This window comes from Cricetulus griseus, chromosome 2 (assembly GCF_003668045.3).
Source record: "Cricetulus griseus strain 17A/GY chromosome 2, alternate assembly CriGri-PICRH-1.0, whole genome shotgun sequence".
Lineage (NCBI taxonomy): Eukaryota > Metazoa > Chordata > Mammalia > Rodentia > Cricetidae > Cricetulus > Cricetulus griseus.
Genome location: NC_048595.1, coordinates 36,228,271 through 36,241,461, shown reverse-complemented (window position 1 = coordinate 36,241,461; position 13,191 = coordinate 36,228,271). Strand labels below are relative to the sequence as shown.

The window sequence follows — 13,191 nt, the reverse complement described above, 5'->3', positions numbered from 1 at the left end:
GGGATGGGAGAAAGGGATATAGACAAAGCCTAATTGCTTCCCAGATAGCTAATCTGTCTCATCCCTACCAGCTCCAACTGCATCAAGCCAGATGGGCTTTTGGAGTTTGCCAAGCGACTGGAGCGCTGGGGCCGTGGAGCCTTTGGTCACCTACGCCTCTTCCAGAACTGGCTGGACCAGGATGCAGTCACAGCAAGGGAAGCAATCCGGCGGCTCCGGGCTACCTGCCATGTGGTTAGCGACTCATGGGACTCATCCCAGGCCTTTGCAGATTATGTCAGCACCATGTGATGGGGCCCATACCTCACAGTCCCATCCTCAGTACCATCAGCTTGCAGGGGCTGAGGCATGGGCTGCCCAGAATCCCCAACCACTGATTCTGTCATTCTCCTTCTGCCACTTTGTCTGGGTTTTTTTTTTGTTGTTTATTTTTTTGGTTTCTTTTTCCCCATCTTCCCTTGCACTGAGGTCCTGGAGGCCCTGATGAGGCCCAGCAAAGGCATTCCCACAGCTGAGTTTAGAGGCTTTGGGCCACTTACTCAGTACCCTGGGAACCCCAGGCCAGGAGGTTATAGGTCATTATCTTCACTATGGAAAGCCTCCTACCCCTGCCCTGGGGCTACCTGCCTCCTTCCTCAAGCAGGCTCCCAGGCTTTAGAGAAACATAGGAACGTCCACCACCAGGCCTCTTCCCTCCTGGGCTTACCAATCTGTTCCCAGGCCTCAGTCCCTTTCATGCCTTTATTCCTTTCTTTCTTTCTTTTTTTTTTTTTTAAACCAAAAAAGTTTTTCTTATAAAATAAATTTTGGGCAAACATCATGCAGCCCTTCTTGATGATTTTCTCCCAGAGAACAAAACTGAGCAGAGCCTCATGAAGCAGAGAACCCCCTTTCCCTATATCCTTCCTTTAACCACTACATCCAGACCAGCTGGCTATCTGGCTATCAGTGGAGACCCCGCTGCTCCTCATGAGAACGATGATGGAAGACGAAGGTGATGGCTGTAGGTGAAGCATCCCAGGCAGCCTGGAGTACCTCATCCTGGAGTCCCCGTTTATCTGTGCTATGGTTCCACTGAGCCAGATCTGAAGTACAGTCAGAACCGTCAGGGGGTGGCCAGACCTGGCGTCTGTTTACACAACGGCGGCAATGCAGCCTGGGATCAGAGGACAGAGTTATGGTCACTATAGGTCTTATTTCTGTGCTGTTCGGGTAACTCAGAGATAATGACAGGGGCACTCCACCTACCTGTCATGTGTGTCGCTGAGGCTAGCTTCATCCAGGGTAAACAGCTCTTTGAGCTCGCCAAGAGAGAAATGTCTCTCTACATCTTGCTCCTCATCAACCACACAGCTGCTCAGTGCCTTCTTATGGCTCTGCCGCTGAAAGATCTTCTCTTCTATGGTTCCAGCCTAGAAGTGGGATAAGACATAAGGCTTGGTCTATCCCTGTAGATACTGAGGGAGTAGAAAAACCCAGGGGTTAAAGCCCTCTTGAAAAAGGCTAATATCTGCCTTGGCTGAGATTCATATTCCTAGTTCTTCTATAGAGTCAAGAATTATGCTGCTTTGCTCATCCAGGCTATTTTCTACACCAGTGGAGGATGTTAGGGACAGGGCTAAATCCATTTAGGGTAAAAACAGGTTATCTGTAGCAAACCTCCCTGCACACCAGGTCCAACTCTTATTTATCTTAGTAATAGGATGCAAGGAGGAATGAAATATTCCTATCCTTTAAGTCACCAAACACTACGAAAGATAGACTTATAAACAAATTTGTACAATGACTGAAATCTGTACCTGATACCCAGGGTCCCAGGAATTCAGAAAATATTGAAAGTAGATTCTTTTGAGCTAACTAACAAAAAAAAGATGGATTACAAGCCAAGAATGAAGTGAAAGCTGGGCATAATGGGGTTAGAAAAACACAGAGGTTCAGTTGCTCAGGAGGCTGAGGCAGGAAGATTTCTTGGGAAGGTTTTGATTCTAGAAACAGCAATGTATGTGAGTATAAGAAAGAGGCGGACAGTGGTGGTGTGTGTCTTTAATCCCAGCATTTGAGAGGCAGAAGCAAGTGGCTCTCTTGAGTTCCAGGCCAGCCTGGTCTACAGAGCAAGTTCCAGAACAGCCAGGGCTACACAGTAGAAACCCTGTCACAACCCCTCCACACAAATGCTGGAGAGATGGGTCAGTGGGGTAAGAGCAGTGGTTGCTCTTCCAGAGGTCCTGAGTTCAAGTCCTAGCAACCACATAGTGGCTCATAACCATCTGTGATGACATTTGGTGCCTTCTTCTGGCCTGCACTGCAGGCATACAGGCAGAACACTGTACACATAATAAATAAACCTTAAAAAAAAAAAAACTAAAAAGAAAGGATGAAAGAGTAAGATGATCTCTATTAACATACAGTAGCCTTAAGAATAATTAGGTGAGGAAGAACTGAGACCTTTTAGCGATGAAGTCAAGCATAAAAGCTGCATGGTACTCACTGGATAGCTACTAGATTGGGGAAAAAAATGAAGACAGCTTATGTCAGTAAGCTAGAGATATAGGTAACAGTCTGCATGACCTGTAGTGCATAATTACCATTATTTACCACTTCTTACCCTTTGGGACATGAAGCATGAGAAGATTTTAAAGCAAATGACACAGTATGAAAGAAAATAGTGCCCTATGAATTGAGTAAGCATCCGAAGGGCACAGCAAGAAGCTTCTGGAGCAAATAGGTGGAGAGCAAAAGGGGGGATGAGGAAGAACAGAATAAAGGACTTGGTTAAGTACACACTGTGGGCCAGACAGGCAGAAGGGCTAAAAAGAGACACTAAGAAATAGTTAAGATGGTCTTGCTTCATGACCCACCCCTACTGATCCACTATCCTCATCCTTACAGATAGCAGTCGGTAAATATAGCAGGTCTTCTTTTGACCATCACGCCAGACTCGGGCCATAGCTTGTTCATCATTGGCTGGGTTCCAGTCAGGATCAAACATGACCAGCCGGTTAGCACCAATGAGATTAAGTCCACAGCCCCCAGCTTTGCTGCTCAGCATGAAGACAAAATCGGGACTCTGGGAAAGAAAGAAAACAAGAAAGGAAAGGGTAGGCTGTACACACTTGGAACTTAAGCTAGGATCCTTCTCAGCTCAGCCACCATATCTCCCACTCTTCTATACTTGCTGAGGACAAGTTGGTATGCCTACCATTCAGTTGAGTTCCCCAACCCATAAAGTCGGATTCTAAGACAGCAGAACACAAAAATAAAAGTAAAACAATGAAACACAGCTCCTTATAGCTTCTCTGCCAACACTTAATCCCTATGTATTGGTGTACTTACCGATGGACTATTGAAGCGCTCCACAACCTTGGCTCGCTTCTTAATGGACATTGTACCATCCAGGCGAACATACAAGTACCTGAAGTGATATCCAAAAGTCAAGACCCAAGAAGGATGAATTCCTTGAAGGTATGGCTACCAATAAGGCTAGATTAACCATCTTGAGGCTGCTTATGCATGCATAGTCTGAGGCCTACCAATGAGAAGTACAGAGAAATAAAGGCAGGAATTAAGATCTGTGTGAGTAGTTTAAGGACCAGGATATAAGCTTTTTTAGAGATGGAGCCAAAGCCATCACAGCCACTTCTCAGCAAAGTCATTCATACAGCCACATCTTGAATAAACATCCAATAATCAGAAAAACCTAGTCCTCCTGGAGTACCAGTGAGGGAGACACATCCCTTTTACTATCCCTTTCCCTACCTTCGAGCTCGGCACAGCTTTTCAAAGAGATCCAACGTTTGAGTATAATTAGACACCAGCACAACTTTATCACTGCTGCGGCTTCGAGTCATGGCCAGAATGTAATCAAGGACCAGCATTTTACCTAGGAAGAGTGACTACTATCAGTCATCACAATTGGTCTTCTCAATGACCCAGGATCATTACATTTGATACCCTGCTTTCAGACAAGACAGCTCAGCACAGAGACAATTTCCTGCCCTTCTATAGTTCCTCCAAGGAGACCATCTCCTGACAGGGAGGGCTCACCTGAAAGCTGTGGTTCTACAGCTTTAGAAGTATAACCAGGTGGGAAGATATCCAAAGTATCCTCAAAGCCATCTTCCCCTGACACACACTTGTCATAGATTAGGGCTGGATCTGCAAAAAAAAAAAAAAAAAAAACCATACCAAAATGCTAGAGACTTAGCTTTTCTAAAGCTTCCACTTCTGTGCTCAGCCTTTGGATATCTGGCACCTAAGGTGAGACCTCACTAGACTCTCATTAGGTCCACCCTCCCAAGTTCCCACGGGGTATAGCCAATACCATCTGGAAGCCTGAATGGACAGTATCACTCACTACTATGTATTCTCCCAACAAAAAAAAAAAACAACAAATCAACATGAGAGGTATTGTTTACTACTTTTCCTCCTGCCTAATATACAAGAGGATGTATACATACAAGCATTCACATACACAATACAGCACATCTCAAGCACCAAGGATAGACTGGGCAGAAGACAACGTAGTTTCCAAAGTAAAGGTATAGTTCACAGAGAAGAGTCTACAAGGCAGGGGTCATGTCTTATGGAGAGTTAGACCACATATGGTCTCTATGAGGTCTCTAGCAAAGGTCACCAGCCTATCCACAAGAACTTCCTCTCCCTTGCTCACTCATACAGTCGAGACACTGGGCATGGGCACACTCACGGTTACATAGCTTCTTTAGAGAGGTGATAGAAGACAGGGAAGACACGCTCATCTTGCCTTCACGCAATTCTTCTTCAGGCTTAGCCTGTCTCAGAAATCTCTTATATAACTCAGTTTGAAGGGGTGTCAGCCTGAAAAATAAAAAGGCAAGTGGTTCACCAGAAAAAGCTGGACTACACACACTGCTACCTAAGAACATCTTGAGATTCAGCCATGCTTCAGAAGCTAAGTTTTTACCCACTTACTGCACGCCTTTCAGTTAATTTCAGTACCTACAACAAACCACCTGCTCAATCTTCACTGGCAGATATTTAGAGAGGATATCTGATGTTCTCCGTATCAGGCACCTAGGGAAAATGAGAAAAAGCAAGAAGCTAGTGAAACTAATGTGCCATATACTAGAATAAAAGCTCCAACCTAAAGGACCAAGACTCTCTCTATTTTATAGTATGTCAAACCTATCATTTCTATGACATATATCACAGACTCAGCATTCCATAAATGAGATTTATGTATTTGTTTACTTGTTTTAGGCTCTTAATCATGGGAACAAAGACCTTGAAAATGCTTTACTTTCAGCTTGTTGGCTGGTCTTTAAAAGAAAGCTATGATCTTGCATTCACCCTGCAGCTCTGTCAGGAAAAGTGGGTCACAAACTTCAGGGCTTTTTTTTTAACTTCATGTTTATTAGTGTTCTCCTTGCATGTATGTCTATGTACCATGTTCACACTAGTACCCTCAAAGGTCAGAAGAGGGCACCAGATCCCCTGGAACTGGAATTATGGACACCGCCATGTAGGTGTTGGGAATTCTCTGCAAGAACAACATGTGTTCCTACCCACTAAACCAACTCCCCAGTCCCTAAACTGTAAGTCTTTATTGGGAGGCTTCTATCTGCATTTGTCCAAGTACCAACTGTCACATGACCCCAGACTCATTAAGCCCTTAGCTCCTGGGCAGACCAGGAAGAATAGAGGCATCTTCTGAGTACCTGCTAAGTCAGGCATGCTAGCACAAGCCTGAATCCCAGCATCGGGGAGGTAGCCTGGGATACATGAGATACTATCTCATAAAAAGCAAAGAAAAGAAAGAACAAACAAAAAAACAGTAGCTTCATGGAACACAATAACTCTGCCATCTAAAATTGGTGGGAAGAGGTAGCCTTGTAGTTGGGAGGAGCAGGAAATTCATACTGTAATTTGTCAAGGCCACATACTAATGACAGGAATCCAGAATGTGCTTGCCCCTGGTTCATGTGAAACCCACTAAAAGAAACAGACCGTCTTGGGCTGGGAGCCATACAAAGATTCTTCAGGTCTCCACAGAACTAGAGTCTATACATTCAGGCTAAACACAACTGTCAAGAAGGTTCTGAAGTACTAACAAGGATATGTCTTGTTCAGGAAGGCTAACTGCATCACAGAAGAGCTTCTTCAGCAGGTTGATAGGAACAAGACCAGGCCACAGGACTTCCCAGAAGTGAAACTTACTCTGTGAGACTTTGTTATTTATTCAGTGATTATTCATGGCACAGATCCCACTCCTTTCCTTAAACACCAGCCCTTAAAGGCTGCAGACAGATTGAGCCCACAGATCTGGGCAGCTCCCAAAGAGCTTGGAAGATCACAAATCATTTGGAGACCAGAATTGAGGCTATTACCTATTCACTATACTGATGAGCTCTCGAAGACGTTCCTCCCCTAGCTGCCTGTCTGCCTCGCTGGCAGCTGCATCTCGACTCCTCAAAATTGGCAGCTCAAAATGCTTCTTGAACTCCTGGGCAGTTCCTAAACTCAAGGAGAGAATGGATTATTAAAGCATGTAAGGGTGGAATGATTTTTCTTGCAGCAAAAAACAACAAACCACCTTGTCACCAATCACCCTCCGTGCTGAGAACAAAACTGAACAAAATACAAGCAATTTTCATTTAATGAATCACAGCAAAGCAGTGAAGATTTGAGTGGCTAAATATAGTTAGATGGTTTTGTCCTAATTTTTAAAAAACAAAACAAAACAAAAAACATTACAGTAATTGTAAATGGACTAAATTCCAACTGTAAGATAGCTGTGGATGTGGCTCAGTGGGCAAAAGCACTAGCAGCACAAGACTGACAACCCAAATTCCATCCCCAGAACCCATAAAAAAAACTAGAGGCAAGCCGGGTGTTGGTGGCGCACGCCTTTAATCCCAGCACTCGGGAGGCAGAGGCAGGTGGATCTCTGTGAGTTCGAGACCAGCCTGGTCTACAAGAGCTAGTTCCAGGACAGCCTCCAAAGCCACAGAGAAACCCTGTCTCAGAAAAAAAAAAAAAAAAAGCTAGAGACAATGGCACACGGCTGTAATTCCAGCACTGCTATGAGGAGCTGGGAGGCAGAGCATCTCCTCGATGCTTGAGAACACAGCAGCAGAAACAAGAAAGACCCTGGTTTTTGTTGTTGTTGTTGTTGTTTTGGTTTTTCAAGAAGACAGGGTCTGTCTGTGTAGCTTCGGAGCCTATCCTGGCACTCACTCTGGAGACCAAGCTGGCCTTGAACTCACAGAGATCTGCCTGCCTCTGCCTCCCGAGTGCTGGGATTAAAGGCGTGCGCCACCAACGCCCAGCTTGAAAGACCCTGTCTTAACAAGGTAGAAGGCAAGATTCAACCCCCAAAATCGTCCTTTGACCTCCAGATGTGTGACACAGTAGCATAGATCCATTCACATTCTCTATCAAACACACATATAATAAACTTAAAAAACAAAATAGGTTGGGCATGATGGTGCACACCTTTAACCCCAGCAGAGGTGGGTAGTTCTGTTTAGTTAGAAGCCATTCTACTCAACATAGGAGACTCCAGGCCAACCAGGGCTACATAATGAGACCTTATCTCAAAAAAATAAATAAACGTAAAATAAAAGATGCTGGGGAGGACAAAGAGATAGCTCAGTAGTTAAGGCCACTGGCCACTGAAGATTAGAATGTCCGAAGAACCTCTGACTACTCCTGCTGATAGAAGAGGCCCCCCTTCCTTGTTGTCACAATAAAAAATGTGAAAAACAAACCAACAAACAAACCACAGTGACCACTTTTCCAGAGAACCCCAGGGTCAATTCTCAGCACTTACAGGGTGGATCACAACCATCTGTAACTCTAACCCCAAGGGAGCTCTTCTGGTTCCTTAAACATCAGGGCACACATGTGATACATAGACATACATGAAGGCAAAGCACATATAAAGAAAGTAAAAACAGGGTTTTGTGTTTGTTTGGTTGGCTTTTTGTTTTGTTTTGTTTTTCAAGACAGGGTTTCTTGAAAACAGTGTGTAAAACAGTCCTGGCTGTCCTGGAACTTGCTCTGTAGGCCAGGCAGGCCTTGAACTCATAGAGAGCAGCCTGCCTCTGCCTCCCAAGTGCTGGGATTAAAGGTGTGACTCACCACTGCCTGACTAAATATAGTTTGTTTTTAAAAAACAAAACGAAACAAAACAAAACAACAAACAAAAATAAATAAATAAATAAATAAATAAATAAATGCCCACAAAAAACAAAAATAGTTTTTCTGACATGGTGCATGCCTTTAATCCAAGCACTTAGGAGGTTGGGGCAAAGGCAGACAGATCTCTGAGTTTGAGGCCAGCCTAGTCTACAGAGTTTGTTCCAGGACAGTCAGGCTGTTACAGAGAGAAACCCTGTCTCTGCCTCCTCCCAAAAAAAGGGGGGTGGGGGCAGGGGGATGGAAAGCAATTGAGAAACATACCTGAAATCCACTTCTGGAAAGCATACATGAACACACAAACATGATTACAAAACACACCACTAATTTATGATGCCTGGGATAAAAGAAGACAGTAATTACAATGGGAGGGATGGCTTGGTTTGATAGTAGCTGAACTACTAATGGTTCCAGAAATGCTCTATTGCAATAATTTTGCTAGCCAGTCAGTATAGTCTGTCTAAGAGGTTTTTTTCTGAGCACCAGAGCAACAGGGAAGCAAGCTAGAGGACCAGCAGATCCCTGAAGGTCACTGGCCAATAAGAGGTTCAGTGAGAGACCTTGTCTCAAAAAACTAAGGTGACAGACAAAAGGGATAGATAGCTCAGCAAGTAAAGCACTTGCTACAGAGCCTGGCAATCTGAGTTCAGTGCCTAGGACTATCGTGATTGAAAACTGTTATAGCATGCACATACTTATCCCATCCTGTACTTAAAGAAAAATGTGGGGCTGCAGAGATGGCTCAGGGTTTAAGAGCATATACTGACCATTCTTGTAGGACTCAGATTCCATTCCTAGCACCTATGTAGGGCAGCTCACAACTGACTATAACTCCAGCTCCAGGGAATCTAACTCTCTTCTAAAATCCATGGGCAATTGCACTAATGTACACACACACACACACACACACACACACACAAAATTAAAATCACTAAGTATAGAGCCCAGCAGTGGTGGAGCATGCCTTTAATCCTAACACTCTTGAGGCAGAAGCAGGCAGATTTCTGTGAATTTGAGGTCAGCCTGGGCAACACAAGAAACCCTGTCCCAATAATAATAATAAGTACCATTATTATTATTATAAGTATAAAGGGATAGAGAGATACTTCAGCAGTTAAAAGCACTTACTCCTCTTGCAAAGGACCCTGGGTCAGTTCCCAGAACCCACATGGTGACAGACAGCTATATGATCACCTCAGATTCCAAGAGATCTGATGCCAAGGGCACCAGGCACACATAGTGGTATACATACATATATGCAGACAAAACAGTCATACAAATAAAAAAAACTTGGGGCTGGAGAGATGGCTCAGAGGTTAAGAGCACTGACTGCTCTTCCAGAGGTCCTGAGTTCAATTCCCATCAACCACATGGTGGCTCACAACCACCCTGAATGAGATCTGGTGCCCTCTTCTGGTATGCAGATATACATGGAAGCATAATGTTGTATACATAATAAATAAATAAAAATTAAAAAAAAAAACTTGAAAAATAAAATTTAAAATCCTTTAAAAATAATATGAAAGGGCTGGACAGATGGCTCAGCTGTTAAAGGCTAGGCTCAAAACCAAAAATATAAAACTAATTATGTAAAAATTTAAAACTAAGGAAGACAGCAAAGGCTCCTCTACACAGGCACCCACTCGCACACACCCACGTTAACATGTATCACACAGAACTTTAATGCACAGGGACATTTCCAGCTCTGGCTGATAGGCGTACCATCGCCTACATGGCTAACACTGCCTCTGCAGAACACAAATGACTCAAGTGGACCTTCCAGGGTTGCTCCACAGTCAAAGCCACCCTACAGTTTTGCCTTCCCACTCCTTTTTCTCTTGAGGAAAGGTCTAGTGTAGCCCAAACTGACTTCAAATTCCCCATGTAGCCGGAAATGGTTTTGAGCTCCCGATCCTCCTGCCTCCATCCCCCAGGGACTGAGATTACAATCATCAGCTTGGTTATGGCTTGGCAATGACAAAAGAAGCCTTCCAGCAAGAGTGTCTATGGATCCACACCTAATTGGCAATGTCTCCTAGCTCTCCTCAGCTGGAGTTATATTCTAAGGACAAAGCAGGCAAGGCTCCTTACCCAAAATGCCTGAATTAACGAAGTGCACCAAGCTGAAATATTCAAGCAAGTCATTTTGGATGGGGGTCCCAGAGATGAGCACCCGACGACTGGTATTCAAGCTGTCCAGGGCCTGGTAAGTCTGATTCTCAGAGTTTTTAAGCCTGTGTCCCTGCAAGATAATTAATTCTCACTTAGGATGATTTAATATTCTTTTTATTTATTTATTTACTTATTATTTATTTTGGGGTGAGAGGTTTCAAGACAGGGTTTCTCTGTGGCTTTGAAGGCTGTCCTGGAACTCGCTCTGTAGACCAGGCTGGCCTCGAACTCACAGAGATCCATCTGCCTCTGCCTCCTGAGTGCTGGGATTAAAGTCATTCGCCACCAACACCTGGCAGGATGACTTAATATTCTTAAATGATAAAATTAAATGACAAAGTCTGCAGAGAGAAAAGAGTCACAAGCAATACAGGTCCTAAGCTTGCAGGAACTAGGGAAGACAGCGTAAGCTGCTTTGCATACTGGCTTGAAGAAAGTATTAGGCTCACGAAGTAGACCAATGCTACACCCCAAAAGCAAGGATTCCTCTGTTCCCTCCCATTCTTCCATTTTCAAACTTCCAGAACCTAATTGCTCACCAATCTTTCACAGTCCACATGGCCATGATACAGACCCATGTTTTCAGGGAGTCTTCCCCTTCCCTGCCAGTCCAAACAACCTACAGCTTTCAGAGCCAGGTGCTTCGATATCTTGTTTGAGCCATGAAGCTGTGTTCCACCTTCAGGCAGAGTCCATACAGCTAATATATCCAAAGAGCTTCCCTTCACAGCTTTCCCTAACCTGTCCTCCCTGCAGCCATCTCTAACATCTCTTCACATTTATGTTCAAGAAAATAGAAAAGGACTCTTTTTTCCAAGAACCAAGCAGCTAAGACCAGGCAAGTGGTCTTTCTTTTGTTGTTGTGGTCTTTCTTTTGTTGTTGTTGTCGTCGTCTTTTTTTTTTTTTTTTTTTTTTGTGTGTGTGTGTGTGTGTGTGTGTGTGTGTGTGTCAGGATTTCTCTGTATTAACTGCTCTGACCGTCCTGGAACACGCTTTGTAAACCAGGCTGGCCTCAAACTCACAGAGATCTGCCTGCCTCTGCCTCACAAGTACTGGGATTAAAGGCATGTGCCATCACTACCACCTTGTTTGCAAATGGCCTTTCTTTCTTTTTTTTTTGATTTATTTATTTATTTTTATATATACAGTCTTCTGCCTGCATGCCAGCAGAGGGCACCAGATCTCATTCAGGGTGGTTGTGAGCCACCATGTGGTTGCTGGGAATTGAACTCAGGACCTCTGGAAGAAGAGTCAGTGCTCTTAACCGCTGAGCCATCTCTCCAGCCCGCAAATGGCCTTTCTAAACACAACTTCCTCTCATTTCCATGCTAGGAAAGCCACCAAAAAAAAAAAAAACAGTCACCCACCAGTGAAAGAATGAACAAATTAGAATTATTCTGTTCAGTCTGCCTTGATGGTGGCATTAAACAAATTATATTTTCCCTGAGTCCCTCAAAATCCATATAACAAATGGACATTATATTCATTTTAGAAATGTAGAAATTTTAGTTCAGAGAAGTAAACAGTCACCCCCATCCCCACCCCCCAAAAAATCACACTATACAAGTTAGCAGAGCTGTAACTGAAACCCAGGACTGCCAACTCTAAAGCCACTAGGCTTTATCTCAGTTAGACATGAACTTCTTAAAGCAGATCCACATATTTGCTTTCTACAATACTTTCAGTGCACAGAATACAGTCATGTACAAAATACTGCTCAGTGTTATTTGAATGTAAGATAAATTAAGGTTCATCTATGGAAGAATTAAACATAAAATTTTAACTTTTAATGGGCACCAATAGTAAGGTTCCTTTAAACTGAAGCTTGCTGAAAACAAGGCCTCATAGAATCCCATAGGCCTGGTACATAATAGGCATTTGGATGAAATCTAATAAATGAGCACTGTGGGTCTCTCTGGATGGGCTAGCCTACTGGAGTTCCTACTGGACCAGTCACTGAGGCTCCAGACAGGTCCTATCATTATCTTCGATTTAAAATAAAAACAACAACTTCGCCTGGAGGTGGTGGCACACACCTTTAATCCCAGCACTCAGGAGGCAGAGGCAGGTGGATCTCTGTGAGTTCGAGACCAGCCTGGTCTACAAGAGCTAGTTCCAAGACAGTCTCAGGGAAAAAAAAAAACAAACAAAAAACAAAAAAACTTCTGAGCTAGGTATGGTGGACTATGCTTATAACTTATGCTTATATATGCCAGCCTGGACTAGAGTGAAACTCTATCTATGGAAAAATAAATAAATCTAAATGTTCCCAGAGAACAAGAGCTTCACCTTGCTTTCTCTAATACAACCCATTTGACTTAGACCAGGCTCCTAACACTCACCCAGGTTAGCCAAGCGTTGATGGCACACACCTTTAATCCCAGCACTCCAAAGGCAAAGGCAGGCAGATCTCTGAGTTTAGGCCAGCCTGCTGTACAGCACAAGTGCCAGGACAGGCTCCAAAGCTACACAGAAAAAACCCTGTCTAATCATTCAAACATTTCTAACCTAGAATAAAAACTATCTTTACCAAGGCCTAGGAGACACCAGACACTGGGATAAGAGCTTCCCCAATTAATTTAATGAGTCTCCATAATAATCCTATGAGGCAGATATGATCACTCTATTTTCCAGTTGCAGAAACAGAAGATGACATGGTTAAGTAACTTAAGTATAAGGTCACACTATTACTAAGTGGCAGAGCCAGGATCTGAATAAAGGTCTCCATAATTCTAAAACCAGTTCCCTTAAACACTGTTCCATGTCTCACTACACATCTAAATTCATCCCAATCTTCAAAGTCCTTCTTTGATCTAAGATTACTATTTAGAGGAGGGAAA

The 13,191-nt window shown here is 43.6% G+C and overlaps 2 protein-coding genes across 6 annotated transcripts in view; one reads left to right on the top strand and one right to left on the bottom strand.

Annotated features, from left to right (window-relative positions):
- The window catches only part of Lrrc41 (leucine rich repeat containing 41), a 25,293-nt gene extending 24,473 nt beyond the window's left edge, over positions 1-820 (top strand). For all 4 annotated transcript variants that reach the window (XM_027402525.2, XM_035439696.1, XM_027402529.2 and 1 more), the window contains exon 10: positions 72-820. In XM_027402525.2, the coding sequence (XP_027258326.1) occupies positions 72-291 (220 nt within the window). In that variant the 3' untranslated portion in view covers positions 292-820. The remainder of the gene's footprint in view (positions 1-71) is intronic.
- Positions 411-13,191, bottom strand: part of Rad54l (RAD54 like) — a 24,803-nt gene continuing 12,022 nt past the window's right edge. For both annotated transcript variants that reach the window (XM_027402530.2, XM_035439697.1), the window contains exons 10-19: positions 10,270-10,420; positions 6,366-6,492; positions 4,978-5,052; positions 4,706-4,836; positions 4,045-4,155; positions 3,757-3,880; positions 3,334-3,412; positions 2,888-3,067; positions 1,249-1,412; positions 411-1,156 (exon numbers count right to left, since the gene is read on the bottom strand). In XM_027402530.2, the coding sequence (XP_027258331.1) occupies positions 946-1,156; positions 1,249-1,412; positions 2,888-3,067; positions 3,334-3,412; positions 3,757-3,880; positions 4,045-4,155; positions 4,706-4,836; positions 4,978-5,052; positions 6,366-6,492; positions 10,270-10,420 (1,353 nt within the window). In that variant the 3' untranslated portion in view covers positions 411-945. The remainder of the gene's footprint in view (positions 1,157-1,248; positions 1,413-2,887; positions 3,068-3,333; positions 3,413-3,756; positions 3,881-4,044; positions 4,156-4,705; positions 4,837-4,977; positions 5,053-6,365; positions 6,493-10,269; positions 10,421-13,191) is intronic.